We start from the raw sequence: 26,000 nt of genomic DNA on the forward strand, positions 1-26,000 counted from the left end.
CACCCCCTAAGAAAAGTAAAAGAAAAGAGAAACGATAGCGTATAATTACTTTAGGACATGAAGGTCAGTCAATCTAGGAAATGTAAAGAACTTTTAAAGTTTCTTCAAGTGCAGTCACAAAAACCATCAAGCGCTGTGATGAAACTGGCTCTCATGAGGATCGCCACAGGAAAGGAAGACCCAGAGTTACCTCTGCTGTAGAGGATAAGTTCATTAGAGTTAACTGCACCTCAGATTGCAGCCCAAATTAATGCTTCACAGAGTTCAAGTAACAGACACATCGCAACCATCTGTTCAGAGGAGCCTTCATGAATCAGGCCTTCATGGTTGAATTGTTGAGAAGAAACCACTACTAAAGGACACCAATAATAAGAAGAGACTTGCTTGGGCCAAGGAACACGAGCAATGGAATTTAGACCAGTGGAAATCTGTCCTTTGGTCTGATGAGTCCAAATGTGAGATTTTTGGTTCCAACCTCCATGTCTTTGTAAGACGCAGAGTAGCTGAGTGTATGATCTCTGCATGTGTGGTTCTCAACATGAAGCATTGAGGAGGAGGAGGGATGGAGTGGGGGTGCTTTGCTGGTGACACTGTTGGTGATTTATTTAGAATTCAAGGCACACTTAACCAGCATGGCTACCACAGCATTCTGCATCGATTTGCCATCATCTGGTTTGCGCTTAGTGGGACTATCATTTGTTTTTCAACAGGACAATGACCCAACACACCTTCCTTATTCTGTGAGTGTTGTCCTTGTCCTTCCCAGCTGAAGGCAGTTTGGGAATGTGACAGTCCTGAGGTGAAGTTTAACACATGAGTGAGAGAGCACTGGATTCAAGATCAAGTCCACATATTTTAGAGAGTTTGAATGATTAAATGCAATACATTCACTTCTTGGACCATTTTGGAAGGCAACATATATTGGTGACCAATTGTGATAAATAAACCAATTTGTTTTCATAGGTGATATCCATTCTATATTGTCACACAATAATAATAGCTTTCCCGGTCAGAGCTGTGCACAAATACTCAATCTACTGTATGTGAGCTGTGCACAAATATTCCATCTATGTGTGATGAACCAAGCTTCAACTTTTGCCTCGCCCTTTCTGTAATCAGCCTATGAGCGATGCTATTGTGAAACTAGTTGAGAGACGCCGCCTATTGCAGTCTGTATAATCAAAGAATAAAGAGTTTACCATTTCGAAAAGGCCGAAGTTGATGTAGGCTACAACAGAAAATACTGAGCAGCAGATTTAAGGATTAGGCTACACTTCAACAGGGGAGCATTTTAGCTAAGTCAACAATCATTCCAATGGCCCGTGTAGCCACAGCCACTGTTTTATTATTGCCGTTCATACTAACGGTGAGTAAAACTTCTTATTTTTCATATTGCAGCGTGGTAATGCTGGTAATTAGGTATAGGCTACACGAGCAATAACGGCACTGTTTTTTTTTAGGTGCGACACTTCTCAGGCAGCCTAGATGTGAGCATCTCAATGACAATGTCGGAAAAAAACAGTTTTCTTTTTAGGATTGTAACCTTCACTTATTTGAAGAGAACATTTACTTCATATTGTCGCTATTTTATTACTCTCCCGTTCATATTTCGCGTGCAACACCGACTACGGACAACATGAGATTGAGAACAAAAACAGTTTAGCTGCGTAATGGTGCCCAGTGGTCATTTGCCTAGAGAAAGTCTGAACACATCTGGTCAATGTCAGTGAAAGAACAGCTGGTGAAAAACTTCGCTCCGATTTTAGAATGTCACTGAATATGATATCTATCAACAGCAACAATCGACACTGATATCACTATCACAACTTTCTCTTAGTTTAAATGTTGTGAAATTGATTTGTTCAACATTTTCATTGGGTCTTCTGCATACAGACGATAACGATTTTATCATAAACTGAATACAGCTTCCTGTCGTTGTTACAGTGAACGAAAACTATGCATAGCTTAAAGCTATATACTTTTCAGTTATAAGTATGCCTGTCATATGTCTTTGATTATGAATTGGCATAAACATGCAATTATAATTTGCCTTGGCAAGAAACTACACGTTAGGCCTTCAGAAAGTATTCATACTAATTCCAAATTTTGTTGTGAATTCAAAATGGATTAAATCTATTTATTAAATCTCACCCATCAACACACAATAACGCATAATGACAAAGTGAAAACATGTTTTTAGACATTTTTGCAATTTTATTGAACTGTCATTTACACAGGTATTTACACCCTGAGTCAATACATGTTAAAATCACCTTTGGCTGTGATTACAGCTGTGAGTCTTTCTGGGTAATATTGTACAATATTTTCACATTATTCTTTATAAAATTCTTCAAGCTCTGTCAAGTTGTTTGTTGATTATTGCTAGATAGCAATTTTCAAGTCTTGCCATATATTTTCAAGCTGATTTAAGTCGAAACTGTAACTGGGCCACTCAGGAACATTCAATGTCGTCTTCATAAGCAACTCTAGTGCATATTTGGCCTTGTGTTTTTGGTTATTGTCCTGCTGAAAGGTGAATTTGTCTCCCAGTGTCTGTTGGAAAGCCGACTGTACTTGGTTTTCCTATAGGACTTTGCCTGTGGTTAGCTCTATTCCATTTATTTTTATCCTAAAAAAGCTTCCTAGTCCTTGCCGATGGCATACCCATAACATGATGCAGCCACCAGCATGCCTGAAAGAGTGGTACGAAGAGTGAAGAGTGGTACTAAGTGATGTGTTGTGTTGGATTATCCCCAAACATAACGTTTTGTATTCAGGACATAAAGTTAATTGTTTTGCCATATTTTGTTTTGTTTCACCTTAGTGCCTCATTGCAAACAGGATGCATGTTTTGGAATATTTTTATCTGTACAGGCTTCCTTCTTTTCACCCTGTCATTTAGGTTAGTATTGTGGAGTAACTACAGTGTTGTTGATCCATCCTCAGTTTTCTCCTATCACAGCCATTAAACTCGAAATGTTTTAAAGTCACCATTGGCCTCATTGAAATCCCTGAGTGGTTTCCTTCCTGGCTGGCAACTGAGTTAGAACGGATGCCTGTATCTTTGAAGTGACTGGGCGTATTGGTACACCATCTAACAGTTCATTAATAGCTTCACCATACTCAAAGGGATATTCAACGTCTGCTTTTTTGCAAGGCATTGGAAAACCTCCCTGGACTTTGTGGTTGAATCTGTGTTTGAAATCCACTGCTCGAATGAGGGACCTTACACATACTAATGTTTAGTACACTCAATGTATAGGTTATTGAGCAACTTGTAGTCTGCAGTTGTGAGTTATTTAGGAGCAATGCAGTGTTATTACAGTGTTATTATCACGTTAGCATAAAACCCATAGGCCTTCGTAGTGAGTCAATATTATAATGCTGGGTTTTTTTCTTTTGTATTTTCTGCAGTTTTTATGTGTGGTGGCAGCAGAAGGCGGTGGGCTGAAGCTGAGAAGACAGAAGAGAGAATGGATCATTCCTCCTAAGAGGTTGAAGGAGAATGTAGATTACACCAGCCAAGAGTACATCTCAAAGGTATGATCTGCTCCTATACATCTTACTCTAACTCATGGAGTGATTCAGATGTTTCTGACAACCATGAGACATGAAAAAGTCTGAGCATGGCATAGCTCTTTAGGCCACACATCGGATAAGTCAGTTGTCTGTCTAGAATGAATCATGCATAATAAGATCCATGAAGATAGAGGGCTTTAGCGTTTAGTCAACATTAGCACTTTGAAAGTTTGTCGATGTCCGTACTTTGAACCAAAGAACTGCTGAATGTTGTCTTACTTTCTACTGATCAGGTTGGTTGCATACAGTATATCTGTGTCAGCTAGATGTTGGACTCTAAAGTGAAGGAATACCTGTGTAATCGTTATGTTTGTGATTTCTGTGTTAGGAACAAGCTGCTCAGAGATACAGCCCAATGTGCGGTCATACTTACAGTCACTGAGCAATGGTTTAGTCTAAAAACAAAACAAATCAAAATAAAATGAAATGTTATTTGTCACATGCGCTGAAATCAACAGGTGTAGTGAAATGCTTAACCAACAATGCTGTTTTAAGAAAAATACCTGCTAAGTAAACATAAAAAATACAAAAAATAGATAAGTAAACAATAAGAAATAAAAGTAACAAATAATTAAAGAGCAGCAGTAAAATTACAATAGTGAGGCTATATACAGGGGGTACCTGTACAGAGTTAATGTGCGGGGGCACCGGTTGGTCGAGGTAATTGAGGTAATATGTACATGTAGGTAGAGTTATTAAAGTCACTATTCATAGATAATAAACAGAGAGTAGCAGCGTAAAATAACAAGTCTTTCAACAACACATTCTGCCTGTATCTCTCTTCTACAACACAAACATGCCATTCATCTATCAATAGTTTCATACCTACAGTATACCTTGATATGAAAGCATGTGTTCAGCTACATCTCCAGATGTACATTTGACATTTCGGCTATACTCCAAAAATAGGTTCCGTAAAAAAAAAGAAAGGCTTTTGTGGTATTATCCTAGCTATTCACCGATGCTTATTATTATATCAACACTATTACAATAATAATAGTATTTTACTCTCAAGACTGATTGGTATGTGTGTTTTTGACAGATTCGCTCTGATGAGCACTACATGTCAAAGGTGACTTACTCACTGACTGGGATCGGTGCAGACCAAAACCCCAGGAACCTATTCACTGTCAACCCAAATACAGGCCTGGTCAGAATCAATGGAATTCTGGACAGAGAGAAGATACCTTCCTACCACGTAAGCTACCCAGTAAAACCTAATCCAAGGAATGGAATGCTTGTGCTCAAGATGTAAGATATTAATGAATGTCTGATGTTCTAACATGGTCTCTCTTTTAGTTACTTGGAGTAGCGACATACAGCAATGGAAGCAGAGCAGAGAAGGACATTGACCTGCGTATTTCCGTTGAGGACCAGAATGACTGCCAACCAGTGTTCGTCTTTGGCCAATCTGGATCCGTTAATGAGTCCAGTGCTGCAGGCATGTTCCAATTATTTTAAATGTTTCTATCAAACTTGATGAGAATTAGTAGCCAGAGTAGTGGTAATGGTTCAAGCTGTAGCTGTTGTAGTAGTAGTGTTATTACCAGTGTTATCAGTGAAATAGTCACAGTAGTGATACAGTAATAGTAGTAGTAGTCATCGGCGTCGTAGTAGTACAGATGTGGGATCTTAATTTGATCACTTTGGTTGCTGAGATTTTTATCTTCACAGCAAATTCAAATGTTTAGTGTATTTGTGTTTTAAATAGGCTTCTAAAGTTTGTAATTTCCACTTTGAAATGTCAGACTCTATTTGACCTAATGACCTAATGAAAAAATGTGCATCAAATCCACATAATAATTCACATTTCCTTTTGCTGCAGGATTATTTTCCTGCTGTAGCAAACAGGCTCATATTAAGATCCTACATATGTAGTAGTAGTGGTAGTGGTGGTAGTGGTGGTAGTGGTAATAGTAGTAGTGGTAATAGTAATAGTACAGTAGTAGTACTGGTGTACTGCACAAGTAACTCTTCCCTTCGTCAATTCCAGAAACCGTTGTCATGAAAGTTTTAGCCACAGATGCAGATGAAGTGAACACGCTACACTCTCAGATTTACTATAGCATAGTGCAGAAGAGTTCTTCAGATAGCATGTTCGCCATCAACTACCAGACTGGAGAGATCATGGTTCGCCAGACTACGCTGGACAGAGAGGTGAGAGAGATACCTTGGTATACTATTATACAGTGTACTGTGCATGTTTTTATTTATTCTTATTTCACCTTTATTTAACCAGGTAAGCTAGTTGAGAACAAGTTCTCATTCACAACTGCGACCTGGCCAAGATAAGGCAAAGCAGTGCGACACAAACAACAACACACAGTTGCACATGGAATAAACAAGTGTACATTCAATAACACAATAGAAAAAAGAAAGTCTATATACAGTGTGTGCAAATGGCGTGAGGAGGTAGACAATAAATAGGCCATGGTAGCGAAGTAATTACAATTTAGCAGATTAACACTGGAGTGATAAATGAGCAGATGATGATGTGCAAGTAGAGATACTGGTGTGCAAAAGAGCAGAAAGTAAATAAAAACAGTGTGGGATGAGGTAGGTAGATTGGGTGGGTTATTTACAGATGGACTATGTACAGCTGCAGCGATCGGTTAGCTGCTCAGATAGCTGATGTTTAAAGTTAGTGAGGGAGACATAAGTCTCCAGCTTCAGTGATTTTTTCAATTCGTTCCAGTCATTGGCAGCAGAGAACTGGAAGGAAAGGAGGCCAAAGGAGGTGTTGGCTTTGGGGATGACCAGTGAGATATACCTGCTGGAGCGCATGCTGCGGGTGGGTGTTGTTATCATGACCAGTGAGCTAAGGCGGAGCTTTACCTAGCATGGACTTATAGATGACCTGGAGCCAGTGGGTCTGGCGACGAATATGTAGCGAGGGCCAGCCGACTAGAGCATACAGGTCGCAGTGGTGGGTGGTATAAGGGGCTTTGGTAACAAAACGGATGACACTGTGATAGACTGCATCCAGTTTTCTGAGTAGAGTATTGGAAGCTATTTTGTAGATGACATCGCCAAAATCAAGGATCGGTAGGATAGTCAGTTTTACTAGGGTAAGTTTGGCAGCGTGAGTGAAGGATTCTAGATTTGATTTTGTATTGGAGATGTTTAATATGAATCTGGAAGGAGAGTTTACAGTCTAGCCAGACACCTAGGTATTTGTAGTTGTCCACATATTCTAGGTCAGAACCGTCCAGGGTAGTGATGCTAGTCAGGCGCGCGGGAGCAGGCAGCGAACGGTTGAAAAGCATGCATTTGGTTTTACTAGCGTTTAAGAGCATTTGGATGCCACGGAAGGAGTGTTGTATGGCATTGAAGCTCGTTTGGTGGTTAGTTAACACAGTGTCCAAAGAAGGGCCAGAAGTATACATAATGGTGTCGTCTGCATAGAGGTGGATCAGGGAATCACCCGCAGCAAGAGCGACATCATTGATATATACAGAGAAAAGAGTCGGTCTGAGAATTGAATCCTGTGCTACCCCCATAGAGACTGTCAGAGGTCCGGTCAACAGGCCCTCCGATTTAACACACTGAACTCTGTCTGCAAAGTAGTTGGTGAACCAGACGAGGCAGTCATTTGAGAAACCAAAGCTATTGAGTCTGCCAATAAGTGATTGACAGAGTCGAAAGCCTTGGCCAGGTATTTGAACACGGCTGCACAGTCCTGTCTTTTATCGATGGCGGTTATGATATCGTTTAGTACCTTGAGCGTGGCTGAGGTGCACCTGTGACCTGCTTGGAAACCGGATTGCACAGCGGAGACGGTACGGTGGGATTTTAAATGGTCATTGATCTGTTTATTAACTAGGCTTTCGGAGACTTTAGAGAGGCAGGGCAGGATGGATATAGGTCTATAGGCATTTAGGTCTGGAGTGTCACCCCCTTTGAAGAGGGGGATGACCGCGGCAGCTTTCCAATCTTTAGGGATCTCGGACAACACGAAAGAGAGGTTGAGCAGACTGGTAATAGGGGTTGCAACAATGGCGGCAGATAGTTTTAGAAAGAGAGGGTCCAGATTGTCTAGCCCAACTGATTTGTACGGGTCCAGGTTTTGCAGCTCTTTCAGAACATCAGCTATCTGGATTTGGGTGAAGGAGAAGCTGGGGAGGCTCGTAGCCAGGAGGAAAGCATGGCCAGCCGTAGAGAAATGCTTCTTGAAATTTTCGATTATCATGGATTTATCGGTGGTGACCGTGTTACCTAGCCTCAGTGCAGTGGGCAGCTGGGATGAGGTGCTCTTGTTCTTCATGGACTTGACAGTGTCCCAAAACTTTTTGGAGATAGAGATACAGGATGCAAATTTCTGTTTGAAAAAGCTAGCCTTTGCTTTGCTGACTGACTGCGTGTATTGGTTCCTGACTTCCCTGAACAGTTGCATATCGAGTGGACTATTCGATGCTTATTGCAGTCCGCCACAGGATGTTTTTGTGCTGGTCAATGGCCGTCAGGTCTGGAGTGAACCAAGGGCTATATCTGTTTAGTTCTACATTTTTTGAAAGGAGCATGCTTATTTAAGATGGTGAGGAAGTTACTTTTAAAGATCGACCAGGCATCATCGACGGGATGAGTTCAATATCATTCCAGGATACCCAGGCCAGGTGGATTAGAAAGGCCTGCTCACAAAAGTGACCACAGCACTGTATGCATTGTATGCATTGACACTTTCACAGCCAGTAATGTTGATATCTACAACAATAAGTAACTAACTATAAGCTCTATTATATTTCTTGGTTGTCTAGACCCAAGACACCTACACCCTGACTGTAAAAGGCTCAGACATGAACGGAGCAATGGGTGGAAACTCAGGAACAGGACAGGTGGTGATTAAAATCCTGGACATCAACGACAACATCCCCACCCTGGAGAAAGAATATGTAAGATCTCAACCTCTCAACCTTGTTATAGGTTATATTATATTTATATTGAAGCGACAATAACCCAATCAGTATAATAGTGTTTTTATATTTATTATGTTGTAGCAACCATAACCCAACACCTAGCAGCCTCGTTGAGAAGTTCAGATCTCTTGGCGCAATGGTTAATGTGTTGGCTTGACAGTTGCTGGACACCCGAAATTCACTGCAATATTTAATTTTTTATTTATTTGTTATTTTACCAGGTAAGTTGACTGAGAACACATTCTCATTTGCAGCAACCACCTGGGGAATAGTTACAGGGGAGAGGAGGGGGATGAATGAGCCAATTTTAAACTGGCGATTATTAGGTGACCGTGATGGTTTGAGGGCCAGATTGGGAATTTAGCCATGACACCGGGGTTAACACCCCTACTCTTACGATAAGTGCCATGAGATCTTTAATGACCTCAGAGTCAGGACACCCGTTTAACATCTCACCCGAAAGACGGCGGCACCCTACACAGGGCAGTGTCCCCAATCACTGCCCTGGGGCATTGGGATATTTTTTTAGACCAGAGAAAATAGTGCCTCCTACTGGCCCTCCAACACCACTTCCAGCAGCATCTGGTCTCAGTACCAACCCTGCTTAGCTTCAGAAGCAAGCCAGTAGTGGTATGCAGGGTGGTATGCTGCTGGCAAATAAGCAATATGTTGCTGGGGATGTATGAACTTTTGATGTATGAATGTGTGTTTTCAGTACGAGGGGAGTGTGTTGGAGAACACGGTCAATGTGGAGGTGCTGAGGATCAAAGCCACTGATCTGGACCTGATGTACACTGAGAACTGGCTGGCTGTGTTCACCATCATCACAGGCAACGAAGCCGGCTACTTCACTATCACTACCGACTCCAAGACCAACGAAGGCATTATTATGATAACCAAGGTATGGGCTATGATTGAAGATTGACTCAGGCTTGAATTTAATCGAAAGCATTTCGAAACATTTTCTTTTAAATGTAATTCCAGCCTCAGTGTCTTGTAACTACTAGTCTTCCCAATTCTCATAATATTACAACATTGTTTGTATCACTGGACTCATTCTACTGTTTATCCCTGCTGTTTGAATCTAAAGGCACTGGACTATGAGGAGCTGAAAGTGCTCAACCTTGTCATAAGTGTTTCCAACAAAGCAGTGTACTACTTTGGCTCCTCTTCTACGAGTGGAGGGATAGGAGGAGGAGGGGTTGCAGGCGGGGGTATGACGGGCGGTGGTAAGCCCTACCCCATCAAGATAAATGTGATCAACCAGAAAGAGGGCCCCAAATTCCAGCCAATGGTTAAAGTGGTGACCATCTCTGAGGACTCCACCACAGTCACCATTAACAAGGTCATCACTACCTACGCAGCCATCGACAGTGACACACTACTGACTGCTACCAATGTTAGGTGAGGTCCCAGATGTTTTCATATTGTTTTATCAGAGTGAATATTATGTAATGTGATTTTATGTTATGTTAATCTCCGTCTTACTAAAGGATCATTGAGTTGATCCTAATTGTGTGCTCTTGTCATTATCATTTACTCAGGTATGCCAAAAAATCCGATGTAGACAACTGGCTGATCATTGATGAAAAGACAGCAGAGATCAAGCTGAACAAAGTGCCTGATCGGGAGTCCAAATACCTGGTCAATGGAACATACTACGCCAAGATAATAGCCATCACAACCGGCAAGTACCCATACTATAATCAATTTGTCCTCATGCCATTCTGTAAGATATCAAGAAGTCAAGAAATCTGTCCAGAACATTGGCGACTGAAGATGCACTCTAGGACCTTTGCTCCACTTGGAGCTAAAAGAGAATAAGTCAAGTCTGTACGTAATTCTGTATTTTCTTTTGGTGTACAGATCTGCCATCCAAAACGGCCACAGGGACAATAGCTATCCAGGTGGAGGACTTTAACGACCACTGTCCCATACTGACAGCTACGACTACGACCATGTGTCTGGGGGACACCACTGTGTATGTCAAGGCTGTGGATGGGGACACCTTCCCCAACGGAGCTCCCTTCAAGTTCAGAGTGATTCAGGGGGACAGCAAACAGAAGTGGACAGTGGAGCACCTCAATGGTAACATAACTAATCTGGGACTTTGGGGTTTAGTAATCAGATAGACAGTATGACAAGCTTAATCAAGGGGTGTTTTGCTTTTATTTTGTTGATCCTGATAGAAGGTGTTTTAAACTGAACTTAAATTACATATTGTGGTGTGTTTGAATGGAATTGGTTGATAGATTTGATGTCTAGATTTGTATAATTCATATTTGTTTTGTCTCTCTCATATTTATTTTAGCTACCACTGCCATTTTACGAGACAATGCCCACATGTGGCCAGGTCAGTACAAGGTTGCTATGGAGATCAGTGACCAGCAGGGGAAGGCCTGTGCTGACATCCAGGTTCTGAACGTGGATGTGTGCACCTGTGATCAGGTCAATAAGGTCTGCTTCGCCTGGGAGATGGGTAAGGACGTCACATTAGGAGCATCTGCCATCCTGCTGCTCCTTCTGGGCCTCCTGCTGTTACTGCGTGAGTAGGCCCTCTGTTAACTTCATCCTCTGTTGGCTTCCTCAAACTGCCTACTTGATAAAGATCTAGGGAGGAGAGACTGCTTCATAATGCTGCTGACTAACGTATTTCAACATGTTTTGAGTGATTAGTAAGTTGGGCAAGACAAGTCACTAGGCAGGTTTACATTGACCCAGGTTTATTCGACAAAAGCAATGTCACAAAATAATATATGTTGACGTGTGTAATGGAAATGGCAGATATACTGTACATGTAGGAGACATTTTCTAAAGATCAACAACATTTGTATCTTTTCTACAGGGGTGGTTTTTTATTTTGTCCTGCTTTCTTTACTGCAACAAATGATGATGGAAACAGTGTTTTTTGAGTAAATTATGATTGTTGAATCATTTTGAAGGCACGTGATGTCATCACGCTTCTATAAAACTCCACTCCACATTTCTTTCTGAAAGCATAGTTCTTGCTTCAGCCATTTTTTTCAACTATGAAAATTATGTTTTCTTTGCAGGACAAGGATTGTCCTGACTTTCAAGAATGTATGAATTGCTTCACCTTGCTTTTATGATTGGCTAGAAAGTTTCACCATCCAATTATTTCAGATTTACAGGAGTGCAAGTTTCACCATGGCACGGACCATGCACAGGATCGTTGTTTGAATATAGCACATTTTTGTCAATGATTGTATTCTGTTCATTCTGGCTTTCGCGGGCTACCTGAGACATGAAACAGATAGAGGGCATAAGCTACCTTCACCAATTTATTAGGCCTAATGTGCAATTTGCCTAAATGGAAAATGGAAACACCAGTTTTTTTTATTCTACACTGTACACTCTTACAAAAAAGGGTTCAAAATAGGTTCTTCAGCTGTCCCCATACGATAACCCTTTTGGTTCCAGGTAGAACTCTTTTGGGTTCCTTGTAGAATTGTAGAACCATCTTTGTAAAGGGTTCTACATATAGGGTTTTTACCTGGAACCAAAAAGGGTTCGTCAAAGGGATATCCTATGGCAGCTGAAGAACCCTTTGAGGTTCTAGATAGCACCTTTTTTTCTAAGAGTATAAATTTTAGGTGTGACGTCATTACGTTTAGCTGTTTTTATTGACTCAAGATAGTTAAATGGAAACACACAATAGCATGCAATTGTCGCGTCAATTTTCTATTCAAACTTTCGAAATGTTGACAACAAATCACTGGACACGGTAATGTAAACATAGCTATTGATGGGTTATGTCTACAACCCTTTGTCCCAAGGCATTCAGACCTCTCACCTAACAGCATGTCTTGGGCTTTGTGTTTTGTGAACATTAGTTGAAATTTGGAATGTGTGTTTACAGTGGTGCCCCTCCTGCTGCTGTTCTGTCTGTGTGGAGGAGTGGCCTCTATAGGTGACTTTAAGGCCATGCCATTTGACACTAAAGAACACCTGATTCCATATCACACCGAGGGACAAGGAGAAGACAAGGTATTTTATACATGATGGCACTGCCAGTGGATGACATCAAACTGGTGTCTGTAGTAGAGGTTGTAAATAAGAATGATCTTTGGACATACAGTATCAGTCAAAGGTTTGGACACACCTACTCATTCAAGGGTTTTTCCTTCTTTTTTACTCATTTCTACATTGTAGAATAACAGTGAAGACATCAAAATGATTAAATAACACATGGAATCATGTAGTAACCAAAAAAGTTTTAAACAAATCAAAATATATTTTATATTTGAGATTCTTCAAAGTAGCATCCCTTTGCTTTGATGACAGCTTTGCACACTCTTGGCATTCTCTCAACCAGCTTCATGAGGTAATCACCTGGAATGCATTTAAATTAACAGGTGTGCCTTGTTAAAAGCTAATTTGTGGAATTTCTTTCCTTCTTAATGCATTTCAGCCAATCAGTTGGCTGTATTGGTATACAGATATGTCATCAGATACGGCATCAGAGAGCGCAACAGAACATTGTACTGTCTACACTCGGTTTGTTGTTTATATTAAAACATTTTCATTAAATCGATTTTAATCAGAACTAAAGTTTTGTTGCTAAGGATTCCATGACGCGGTTAGCCTTTACGACTGGGACTGCAAGTTTGTGTTCCATTTTTTGTGTGGATTCCGCGAGTGCTAGGTGGCTGTACTACAGACACCTGTCGTCATCGTGGGAAAGACTCTTTTCGTAAATCAACTGGTTGCAGTAAAGTGCCAAAAGCTTTACACTATGGAGGAACAACATACTCCCTCACAAAATAACTTTAACCCGACAAAAAAATGTAAAACAGATTAATCTACAGACACGGACGATTTACTTACCGTTGAAGTCAAGGCAAGTGCTCTGGCTGGAATCCATGCTACACTGGAAAAGTTGTGTGAGGAGGTAGCAGGGCTGAGGGGGAGTTTAGCCAGAGTGAAATTCTCACGCTCCAAGGAGAAAACAAGGCACTCACAGCCAAGGTAAAAATCCACGATTCCAACATGGATTGTCTACTCAGGGAAAACAGGGTGATGAAGGAGTCGCTACTAGACATACAAAGTCGTAGCATGCGTGAAAATCTATTTTTTTATGGGATTCCTGAGGACACATCCAATAATCCAGAGGGCGCGATCAGAGAATTCAGGCAATTCCCATTGAAACTTCCTATAGAAACTGTAAACAAGGTGGCTTTCCACCGAGTGCACAGACTTGGAGCTCGGAGAGACAAGACCAAGGGTCCCCGACCGATCATCGCAAAATTTGAACAATACCAACAAAAGGAGCTGATCAAAAGCAGAGGCAGGGAGCTTAAAGGGACCAAATTCAGTCTCAGTGACCAAGGGAGATAAACGAATGTCGTAAGAGACTGTATCCGGGTACAAAGGCAACATAGGGAGAAGGGTATGCGTGCCTTTCTCATTGTGGACAAACTCTTTATAGATGGACAGCTATTCTGAGACAGCTTCATAACACAATGGCTGTACTAAATTCTACAGGGACTTCAGGTTACGAAAAAAAGAAAGTATGGGAACTGTAAAAATGAAGTGGATATGAAGTGGATATGAACACACACGTACTCAATTACATGCTCGCTTACACATACAGACTTATACATACACACACATCTGCTCTCGCTCTCTTCTCTCACTCTTTTTATCTCTTTTCTCTTCTCTATTGTCGAGAACTGTTTTAAAATGTAATATGTTTATTGTTTGTCTATCTTTTTTATGTATTTGTCTACACGTTTATATATGTTTACAACAAACAAGGGGAAGATATTAGAATAGGGACATTGGGGAATAATAACATATTGTACGGAATACATTTGTACTGTAGTGAAGTCGTCTCTAGAGTAACGCAAGGTCTCTTTCATGATCATGTGAAATGTAAATTGCTATGGAAATGCTGTGATGTGTTTTTCAATGGTGTTAAAGGTAACTATGACGGTGATACGATATGGATAACAATTATCATCATGAACATTAAGGCTATACGCACTACATGTTACACACATAGACACTCAACCATGCAAATTGGCATATTATTTATCTGGACATTACATATTATAGTTTTACTCTTATACAGACATCGTACACACTCTCACTAAATCACAATCCATCCAATATACACATCATCCTACTCAGATTTACTACACACGTAATATCTTGTCTCAATTTTCTAACATCTGTGGTATTGGCTCACAGGCAAACAGGCAAGGGAATAAAACAAATATTGCTAGAACCTATTTCTTGAACTCTAAATATCAGTCATTTGAAAGCTAATTTTGACCGTCATAATACCTCTGATGGCAGTAAATTTACAAGCACTAATTATGGTCAATTTAGACTGAGAATAGTATCTAGTTAAGGTAAGGGGTGAAATAAGTATAGCCAGTTATAATTGTAATTGTTTAGCAGATTTTAAAAAGGTCAGTCTTTATGCGGCTAAAAGAAAAGGAATATAACATATACTGTAGACAGGAAACTCGCTCTACATCCTTAGATGAAGTTGCGTGGAAAAAGGAATGGGGTGGTGAAAAATGTTTCTGTCATGGACAAATGAACTCAAAAGGTGTGATGATATTAATTAACAACAACTTCGATCTGAATGTGCAAATAGTCAGGAATGATTCGCAAGGAAGGTGGATCTTTTTGAATATGAATGTGGACGAAAAAGAGATTTGGCTCATTATTCTATATGGTCCAAATCAGGATGATCCATACCTCATCGAAAACATTTATACAAATTTATTGAACTTACAGGCAACAAATGATCAAATTATAATGGTAGGAGACTATAACACAGTGTTAAGTACCTCAATGGACCGTAAAGGTATTCACTCTCTGTTGTGATTAGGGGGCAGTATTTTCATTTTTGGAAAAATAACGTTCCCAAAGTAAACGGGATATTTTGTCAGGACAAGATGCTAGAATATGCATATAATTGACAGCTTAGGATAGAAAACACTCTAATGTTTCCAAAACTGTAAAAATATTGTCTGTGAGTATAACAGAACTGATATTGCAGGCGAAAGCCTGAGAAAAATCCAATCCGGAAGTGACTAATGTTTTGAATGCTCTGCGTTCCGATACGTCCCTATTGAGCAGTGAATGGGCTATCAGCCAGATTACTTTTTCTACAGCATTGTGACATAGTTTCATGCCTTTATGTTGAAGAATAAGCATAAGCGGCTACATTGCGCAAGTGGTCACCTGATGGCTCTCAGAATGATTCTTGCGTAAAATACAGAGGTAGCCATTTTCCCTCTCGCTCCTACTGAAAAACCAATTGTCCCGGTGGATATATTATCGAATAGATATTTGAAAAACACCTTGAGGATTGATTATAAACAATGTTTGCCATGTTTCTGTCGATATTATGGAGCTAATTTGGAATATTTGTTGTGACAAATATGTCGGCATTGTCGTGACCGCAATTTCCGGTCGATTTCTCAGCCAAATGTGAAGACCAAATGGAGTTATTTCGCCTACAATAATAATATTTTTGGAAAAAAGGAACATTTGCTAACAAACTGGGAGTCTCGTGAGTGAAAACATCCGAAGCTCATCTAAGGTAAACGATTTAATTTGATTGCTTTTCTGATTTTCGTGACCAAGTTACCTGCTGCTAGCTGGACATAATGCTATGCTATCGATAAACTTACACAAATGCTTGTCTTGCTTTGGCTGTAAAGCATATTTTGAAAATCTGAGATGACAGGGTGATTAACAAAAGGCGATGTTTCAATATATTTCACTTGTGATTTTCATGAATAGGAATATTTTCTAGTAATATTTATGTCTGTTGCGTCTGTTACGCCCCTGAAAACAGGGGAGAAATAATCACGAGAGTGATACGGTGTTGTATTCTCAATTCAACGTTTAGTTCAATCATTTCACAAAAGTAACACATTACAAAACAACAGAAAACCCATTATACAAATAACACAGCAAAATATCTTATTAACAACGTACATGTTCATTCACAATCGACATAAAATGGCAGCTACTCTCAGTACGATGCTATTCTTCACTTCAACCGAGCAGGGCTAATATTACTCTCTTCAAACTTAACTCTAACTTCCTCAAGACGTTACTAAGACACACCTTAAACACTCTTGACATGTTAGTGAGTTATAACATTTAAATTACTATTTTTATCATCAATAAAGTACCTGAAAACAGGGGAGAAATAATCACGAGAGTGATACGGTGTTGTATTCTCAATTCAACGTTTAGTTCAATGAGAAAAGACCGCGATTTTCCCCAGGAATATGGGTGGAGACCAGAGCAATCGATCTCCGGCTCATAGATTAAGAGCATTTCGTAGATGACAGATGAACACTTTTAGGCACCACAAAATAAAGTAATCAATATAACGTTTACACATTACTCTCACAATTCGTACCCTTTGACAGATTTTAACTTTAACAAAATTATATGAATGTTATCAATCTCTATCAACTAATACTGAATGCATCTTCTTAACCTTAGATGTTTTAAGATCCTCACATACTATGAACTTACTAATACTTTTTAATGTATAACAGGCTATGAATATTTCCTTTAACCTGTTACACGTCATGCTAATTAGTGTCAGATGATGACAACGATCCCATTCACGGGATGGGAGTTACAACAAGTGCCCTTAAGGAAATCACAAATATTATGGACACATTAGAAATAGTAGATATTCGGAGACTAAAAAACCCGACCTAGTGAGATATACAGTTGAAGTCAGAAGTTTACATACACTTAGGTTGGAGTCATTAAAATTCATTTTTCAACCACTCCACACATTTCTTGTTAAACTTCTTATGGCTGGGGGGCAGTATTGAGTAGCTTGGATGAAAAAGGTGCCCAGAGTAAACTACCTGCTACTCAGGCCCAGAAGCTAAGATATGCATATTATTAGTATTGGATGGATTTTTTCACAGGTTTTTGCCTGCCATATGAGTTCTGTTATACTCACAGACATCATTCAAACAGTTTTAGAAACTTCAGAGTGTTTCTAAAACTGTCATACAGATACCCGCCATGTTGTGGAGTCAACAGAAGTCAGAAACAGCATTATAAATACTCACTTACCTTTGATGATCTTCATCAGAATGCACTCCCAGGAATCCCAGTTCCACAATAAATGTTTGTTTTGTTCGATAAAGTCCATCATTTATGTCCAAATACCTCCTTTTTGTTTGCACGTTTAGTTCACAAATCAATATTCACGACACGCAGGCCAGACGAAAAGTCAAAAAGTTCCATTACAGTTCATAGAAACATGTCAAACGATGTATAGAATCCATCTTTAGGATGGTTTTATCAACGGGAGAATTCCTTTTTCTTTAGAAATGCAATGGAACGCAGCTACCTCTCACGGGCGTTCGCCTGACTGAGCTCATGGCCTTCTACCAGACCTCTGGTTGAAACAGCTCTCATTCACCCCACTTTACAGTAGAAGCCTCAAACAAGGTTCTAAAGAAAGTTGACATCTAGTGGAAGCCATAGGAAGTGCAGTCAGGCCAAATTTACACTGTATCTTGGATAGGCAAAGAGTTGAACAACTACAAACCTCAGATTTCCCACTTCCTGGTTGGATTTTTTCTCAGGTTTTTGCCTGCCATATGAATTATGTTATACTCACAGACATCATTCAAACAGTTTTAAAAACTTCAGAGTGTTTTCCATCCAAATCTACTAATACCATGCATATCCTAGCTTCTGGGCCTGAGTAGCAGGCAGTTTACTCTGGGCACCTTATTCATCCAAGCTACTCAATACTGCCCCCCAGCCATAAGAAGTTAAATGTATTTGGCTAAGGTGTATGTAAACTTCCGACTTCAACTGTACATGCTGCAACCTATCCGGCCGTGATTGGGAGTCCCATAGGGTGGCGCACAATTGGCCCAGCATTGTCCGGGTTTGGCCGGTGTAGGCCGTCATTGTCAATAATAATTTGTTTCTAAGTGATTTGCCTAGTTAAATAAAGGTTAAATTAAAAGAATAATAAAAATGGAGGAGACTTAATCAAGCTGGTTGTCTTGACTACTTTCTTTCTCTCTTGCATCAAAGGTTAAAAAGTTTTAATAGGAGACAGAATGCGATCAGATCTTCTACTTCTCAGAGAGTTTTGAATTGTCAAGCAGAGTTAACAAGGGTCACCATATGTGACCCTTGGGTCCACTGTCACCAAGGGTCCACTGTAACCATATCTATTCGTTATGGCCATCGAAATGCTAGCTATTAAAATCAGATCCAATAACAACATGAGAGGATTAGAAATCCAAGGCTTAAAAACAAAGGTGTCCATGTATGCCGATGACTCAAGTTTTATATTAAGTCTGCAAGCTAGATCCCTGCATTGTCTTATTGAAGATCTAGATAACTTTTCTGTACTAAAACCTAATTATGATAAGTGTACAATATTACCTATTGGAGCTTTAAAAAATACCACTTTTACATTTACCCTGCAGTTTACCTATAAAATGGGCTGATGGTGAAGTAGACATACTTGGTATTCATATCACAAAAGATGTAAATAAGCTCTCCACAATGAATTTCAATAGAAACCTTGTACAAATAGACAAGAACCTGCAACCATGGAGAGGTAAATACCTGTCTATTTATGGAAAAAATGGCCTGATTAACTCCTTAGTCATATCTCAGTTTACTCACTTACTTATGGCGCTGCCTACTCCCGATGATTCGTTTTTCAAATCATATGAGCAAAAAATACTTTGCTTTATCTGGGATGCTAAACCAGACAAAATAAAAACGTGCCTATCTATATAATGAATATGAATTGGGTGGGTTGAGAATATTAAATATAAAAGCACTAAACTTCTCTCTAAAAGCTTCACTTATTCAAATGTTTTACTTGAACCCTAAATGGTTCTCAAGTAGATTACTAAGAAAAGCTCACCCATTGTTAAAAAAATGCCTTTTTTTTGCCTTTGTGCAAATTGCCAAGTCTCATTTTCAATTAATTGAAAATTGTACTTTTTTCAAAGTATCTCTCTTTTTCAAACAAGCATTGAAGCAAGAAAAGATAGAACAAATATTACAACAAATATTATGACTGAACTCAAATGTGCTGGTTGATAAAAATACCTGTATTTATGGGAAAGATGTTTGAAATGGGTATTTTGTTCTTTTAACTTCTTGCGACTCCAAACCCGTATCCGGGAGCGTAATCATAGCCTCAAGCTCATTACCATAACGCAACGTTTCCTATTCATGAAAATCACAAATGAAATGAAATAAATATATTGAAACACAAGCTTAGCCTTTTGTTAACAACACTGTCATCTCAGATGTTCAAAATATGCTTTTCAACCAAAGCTACACAAGCATTTGTGTAAGAGTATTGATAGCCTAGCATAGCATTAAGCCTAGCATTCAGCAGGCAACATTTTCACAAAAACAAGAAAAGCATTCAAATAAAATCATTTACCTTTGAAGAACTTCGGATGTTTTCAATGACGAGACTCTTAGTTAGATAGCAAATGTTCATTTTTTCCAAAAATATTATTTGTGTAGACGAAATAGCTCCGTTTTGTTCATGACGTTTGGCTAAGAAAAAGACCGGAAAATGCAGTCACTTACAACGCCAAACTTTTTTCCAAATTAGCTCCATAATATCGACAGAAACATGGCAAACGTTGTTTAGAATCAATCGTCAAGGTGTTTTTCACATATCTATTCGATGATAAATCATTCGTGGCAGTGGGTTTCTCATCAGAGGCAAACGGAAAAATACTGCAGCTGGAGATTACGCAATAATTGCGACGGAGGACACCAAGCGACCAACTGGTAGATGTAGTCTCTTATGGTCAATCTTCCAATGATATGCCTACAAATACGTCACAATGCTGCATACACCTTGGGGAAAACATGGAAAACGTAAGCTGACTCCTTGCACCTCCACAGCCATATAAGGAGTCATTGCCATGAGGTGGTTTCAAAAAATGCGGCACTTCCTGATTGGATTTTTATCTGGGTTTTTTCTGTAACATCAGTTCTGTGGCACTCACAGACAATATCTTTGCAGTTTTGGAAACGTCAGAGTGTTTTCTTTCCAAAGCTGTCAATTATATGCATAGTCGAGCATCTTTTCGTGACAAAATTTCTTGTTTAAAACAGGAACGTTTTTCATCCAAAAAATTAAAATAGCGCCCCCTAGTTATAAAAGGTTAATGATATTGTACATTGGAATGGTAGAGTTATGTCATTCATAAAGTTCAGAATTGTACGGGAAGGTCTGCTCAATCCAAGAGTACAACCAATTGATTACATCATTACCCCAAAAATGGCAGGTGGCAGTAGGAGGAGGTAGGGAATCGGTCTGTCTGTCCAATATAAAGGATCAAAACTGTCAGAGGACTAAAAATAGCATAAATAGGAAAGTATACCAGTTTCATTTTAGGACCAGGATGTTGACACCAGTGCCATACAGATTGCAAAATAGTTGGGAAGAGATTTTTGATGTACCGATTCCATGGTGTCTGAGATTCAAGACTGTGCTTTTCAGCTAAAATTATTATATAGAATTCTTGCCACCAACAAAATGTTGAATATTTGGGGCATACAATCATCGAAGCTCTGCAAATTTTGTTGTGAGGATACAGAATCAATAGACCATTTATTTTTGTATTGATCTCAGGTAGCCTGTTTCTGGTCTTAGGTTCAGGAATGGTTGAAAATGCATAGCATTGATCTAAAATTTACCCTAGAAATAGTACTTTTAGGAGATCTGGAGAGACCGGGTTAGTCAATTACTATTATACTAATACTCTTAGTAAAGGCATTTATCTTCACCTCCACAATCTGTGGATTCTATTCGATTATATAGATTAACGTTAAACATAACAGCATAGTTGAAAGTTATGTGTTGCGTAGAAACCCGAAGAGGGTGGCCAGCAGAGATAGATGGGATGGGCTGAGGAAGCTGAGGGTTGGGATGTGGAATTGGAGACAAGTGGGAGTCGAGTTGCTGTGCAGGAGATAGAATAATAGTCAAAGAAAAAAAAGTCTAAATAAAGCATAATTAAAAGTATGTTTGAATGACACTGAGGGGCAGTGTTTTTACAACTAATGCCGGTTTGCCTGAGGCTGATGCTGTGCAGGTGCGGGTTCACGTTTTTGGCTTGGTGGGAGATCTGTCAACGTGTCCTTGAGGAGGGCATTGACCCTGGATGCTTCTGTGTGTCACTCTGAATGGGAGTCTGTTGGATGACCGGTATGGTGTAGTTGTTGAGCGGCTTCACTGCAAGTGTATTGTATGTTTCGGGTATTCAATCAGAAAAAGTGTGAAATAAATCAATAATATTTTATATTTGAGTTTCTTCAATTTAGCAACCCTTTGCCTTGACAGCTTTGCACACTCTTGGCATTCTCTCAACCAGCTTCATGAGGTAGTCACATGGAATGCATTTCAATTAACAGGGGTGCCTTGTTAAAAGTTAACTTGTGGAATTTATTTCCTTCTTAATGCATTTGAGCCAATCATTTGGGTTGTGACAAGGTAGGATTGGTATACAGAAGATAGCCCTATTTGGTAAAAGACCAAGTCCATATTATGGCAAGAACTGCTCAAATAAGCAATGAGAAACGACAGTCCATCATTACTTTGAGAAAATCCAGAAAATGTTAAGAACTTTGAAAGTTCCTGCAAGTGCAGTCGCAAAAAACATCAAGCGCTATGATGGAACTGTCCACAGGAAAGGAAGACCCAGAGTTACCTCTGCTGCAGAGGATAAGTTCATTAGAGTTTACTGCACCTCAGATTGCAAGCATGGAGGAGGAGGTGTGATGGTGTGGGGGTGTGGTGCTGGTGACACTGTCTGTGATTTATTTAGAATTCAAGGCACACTTAACCAGCATGGCTACCACAACATTCTGCAGCGATACGCATCATTTTTCAACAGGCCAATGACCCAACACACCTCCAGGCTGCGTAAGGGCTATTTGACCAAGAAGGATAGTGATGGAGTGCTGCATCAGATGACCTGGCCTCCACAATCATCCGACCTGAAACCCAATTGAGATGGTTTGGGATGAGTTGGACCACAGAGTGAAGGAAAAGCAGGCAACAAGTGCTCAGCATATGTAGGAACGCCTTCTAGACAGTTGAAAAAGCATTCCAGGTGTAGTTGGTTGCGAGAATGCCAAGAGTGTGCAAAGCTGTCATCAAGGCAAAGGGTGGCTCCTTTGAAGAATCTCAAGTATAAAATATGTTTTTATTTGTTTAACACTTTTGGGTTAGTAAATTATTCCATATGCGTTATTTCATAGTTTTGATGTCTTCACTATTATTCTACAATGTAGAAAATAGTAAAAATAAAGAAAAACCCTTGAATGAGTAGGTGTGTCCAAACTTTTGACTGGTACTGTACATTTATTATGATCCATTTCCAAGTTGAAATTTGGCCCACTCATTCCCCCTCACAGGAAATTCCACTCCTGCAAATTCCTGTGGCGATAGATGGCTCCATCAAAGTTGTTGACTTGGCAAACAACGGGGGGGGAATGGGATTAATGAGAAATGCAGGGGCTGCAGGAGGATCAGCAGGAGGAGTGTTCGGGGACGGCTTCACCCCGTCCGCAATAAGCACATGGGAGCACAACCATTCCCATGGCTCCCACCAGCCCAGCGGCAGAGTGAAGGTGAGCTACGGCGTGGGTGGAGGAACCATGACTGGACATGAACACTTCTCCAGATATGGAGCTGGAGCTTATGACGGGGTCGCTCTCTCCGAGGGAGACCTAGAGGAGTACTACTCTGCAGTGAGTATCTTAGATCATGATTGTTTGAAGACTAGTAAAAGTGTGTATGCATTAGTATTGAGATTATACAGAGTTGGTGAAAGTACATTTCTTGGATTACTCCTTTAACATAGGAGTTGAGGGCAGCGTTATTGTAGCCATTTTGATAAATTTGTCAATATACTGTATCTGTTCCTATCATATGACCTTTGCAGAAGGCCAATCATGCTGCGCAGAATGACCAACAGAGAGATGACCTACTGATCTACGACTACGAAGGTCAGGGGTCACCGGTAGGCTCTGTTGGCTGCTGCAGCCTCCTGGGGGCCGATGACGACCTGGACTTCCTCAACGACCTGGGGCCCAAGTTCAAGACCCTGGCCAAGATCTGCCAGGGGTCAATAGCTATGGAGGCGGAGACTGTCAACATGTCTGTGTCATCCCCTAGACCTAGGCCTACCACATCCACCCACACAGAGGTCAATAGAGACACAGCTCTCAATGTCAATACCCTGAACACCTCATCCACCACCTCCACCTCCTCCACACCCCTACAGGAGAACCTGGTTACTCGGGCCCAAGGATCAGCCACCATCCACAAGGTTCAGGAGAACAAGGTGATGCCCAATAAGACCCTCTTCATCCAGCAGCCCCCTATGTACGACGCTGCTGCCCCCACCATGTACATGGTGGAGCCCCAGCCCCAGTTGGTGCTGGTGGAGCAGAGAGGGGGAGGTGGTTATGTCCGTGCCCAGCAGGCGGTAAGCCAGGTGGGGGTAGTGATGGGTCAGGGGGTGGTGCAGGTAGGAGGGCTCCATGGTTCTCAGGGCATGATTTTACTGGAGAGGCAGGTAGGAGCAGGTGGTAGTGGGGAAGGACAAGGTCATGTTGTAATGGGGGCAAGCCAGGTCTTACAGGGAGCGGGCCACACTATTTTGGGGGGAGGTCACATTATTACAGAGACGAGCCAAACCATTACACGGGGAGGCCAGTTTCTACAGGGGGCAGACCAGACCATGATCGGAAAAGGTCATCTATCGCCAGGAGGAAACTTCTCACAGGGAAGCCTGTCCGGGTCCAGGAAAGTGCTGGTTGTTGAGAGCGGGTCTGGGTCAGCCTCGGCAGCAGGGTGCAGCGCAGGCTTAGGGGCTGCCCAGGTCATCATGCTGCAGAGAGGCCAGGGGTTAGAGGTCAAATGTCATAGTGTAGAAGTGAGAGGTCAGGGTGATGCTTCCTCGTTGAGCTCCAGCTCCCTGTGTGGCACGGCAGGGTCAAACGAGGCCTCTGCTACTGCTGTCAAAGTCACCACCACGCCCACAGCTGCACCCTGTAGCAGCAGCCACACAGCTGTGGTGCAAGAGAAGAAAATATCTGTCACTGAGAAATACGTTGAGACCAGTACTATAGCGTAGAAAAACAACTTCACATCAGCTTGATAACATACTGTACACTGTGGGTTTAAAGGTGATTTCTAGGGAGAGAGAAAGAGATAGAGAGATAGAGGTACTGGTGCTCTCTGCTGGTCTGAAATACAGGAATTCTACCCATTGTTTGCTAACAACTCTTTTATAACACTTTTAGTTTTTATTATCACGATTACCATATGGTATATAATCCTAAATATGATTCATTGATACATTGTGAATTAATGATTGAGTTGAAGATACTTGATTACAGAGGAAGAAATTGAATAAAAATAATGAAATCATGGAATCGAATCAGTATTTGAAAGGAGTGAAATATTTTTCTAAACATTCAAATGTTGTGGTGGGTGATATATTAATTGTTCAGGTTAGGAAATGTGTCTATCTTTGATAAAGCTTTTTTTACTGGGATTGTCAATTCTTGATGTAATTCATAGTTCAGTAGGTCAAGGTTTCCAAGCGGGACATACAAAAATATTGTACCAGAGAAGTGTGGGACCCGTCAAAAAGACCCTATTTTTCTCTTATATTTTACATTTTAAGCCAAAGAGTGTATTGTTTTTCTGTTGGGTCTCATATGCATTAATTTATCCCATGATATTCAAGTTATTGATGCATAGGTAATATAATTTTGGGAAAATGTACATTAAATGATGCCTATATTTTTGTTCATCTCAACATTCGAGCTAAAAATAGAGATTATGTAAGATTTTTACCATGGGCTTGGCTTATTATGCACTGATATGCATTAAAGCAGGGGTGTCAAATGTGTTTTGCCCCTGGGGCCACATTCACTATTCAACGAGGTTCAGGTGGCTGCATTTAAAATGTATTATATTTCTCGCCGTGAAAATGTTTATTTTTTTTCTCTATCCATAGTTTGGGGAATTTTCAATACTCCCTGACTGTCTTTCATTTCAGTGATTATTAGCGAGCTGGACACAGTCACGTTTCTGTATGAATGTAGGTCCATTATCAATTCTACACAGTTTCAATTTGGTTTTAGTCATTTTAATGTATATTGATAACATACTGTGTTATCAATAGTTTGTATCCCCCCACAAATTATATATATATATTTATTGTTGTTTTTTTTACTCAAAGAACTCGCAGGCGTTATGTTAGACACCCCTGCATTAAAGTTTGAGATTGATGTTGACCTGGCTGCAAGCTTTCATGTCTAATATATTATACTGTATGCGTCATGAGATATGGCATCTGCCTGCAGTATGCCTGTCCTTCATTGTGAGCTAAAAAGTTTGATTTAATGTTTTCTGATTTTGAGAGAATAATAAACTTGAACATATACCATACA

At 40.3% G+C, this 26,000-nt stretch overlaps 1 protein-coding gene across 1 annotated transcript; it reads left to right on the plus strand.

Annotated features, from left to right (window-relative positions):
- The first annotated feature begins 1,133 nt into the window (after window positions 1-1,133).
- LOC112260571 (cadherin-4) lies at window positions 1,134-26,000 on the plus strand. Its single transcript, XM_024435795.2, has 14 exons — window positions 1,134-1,366; window positions 3,415-3,540; window positions 4,622-4,777; window positions 4,879-5,020; window positions 5,573-5,736; window positions 8,334-8,468; window positions 9,208-9,393; window positions 9,583-9,896; window positions 10,037-10,179; window positions 10,359-10,580; window positions 10,804-11,037; window positions 12,373-12,500; window positions 22,947-23,282; window positions 23,477-26,000. The coding sequence occupies exons 1-14, from the start codon at window positions 1,316-1,318 to the stop codon at window positions 24,671-24,673; spliced, it is 3,534 nt and encodes a 1,177-aa protein (XP_024291563.1). The 5' UTR covers window positions 1,134-1,315; the 3' UTR covers window positions 24,674-26,000.

Source organism: Oncorhynchus tshawytscha, linkage group LG10, assembly GCF_018296145.1.
Source record: "Oncorhynchus tshawytscha isolate Ot180627B linkage group LG10, Otsh_v2.0, whole genome shotgun sequence".
Classification (NCBI taxonomy): domain Eukaryota; kingdom Metazoa; phylum Chordata; class Actinopteri; order Salmoniformes; family Salmonidae; genus Oncorhynchus; species Oncorhynchus tshawytscha.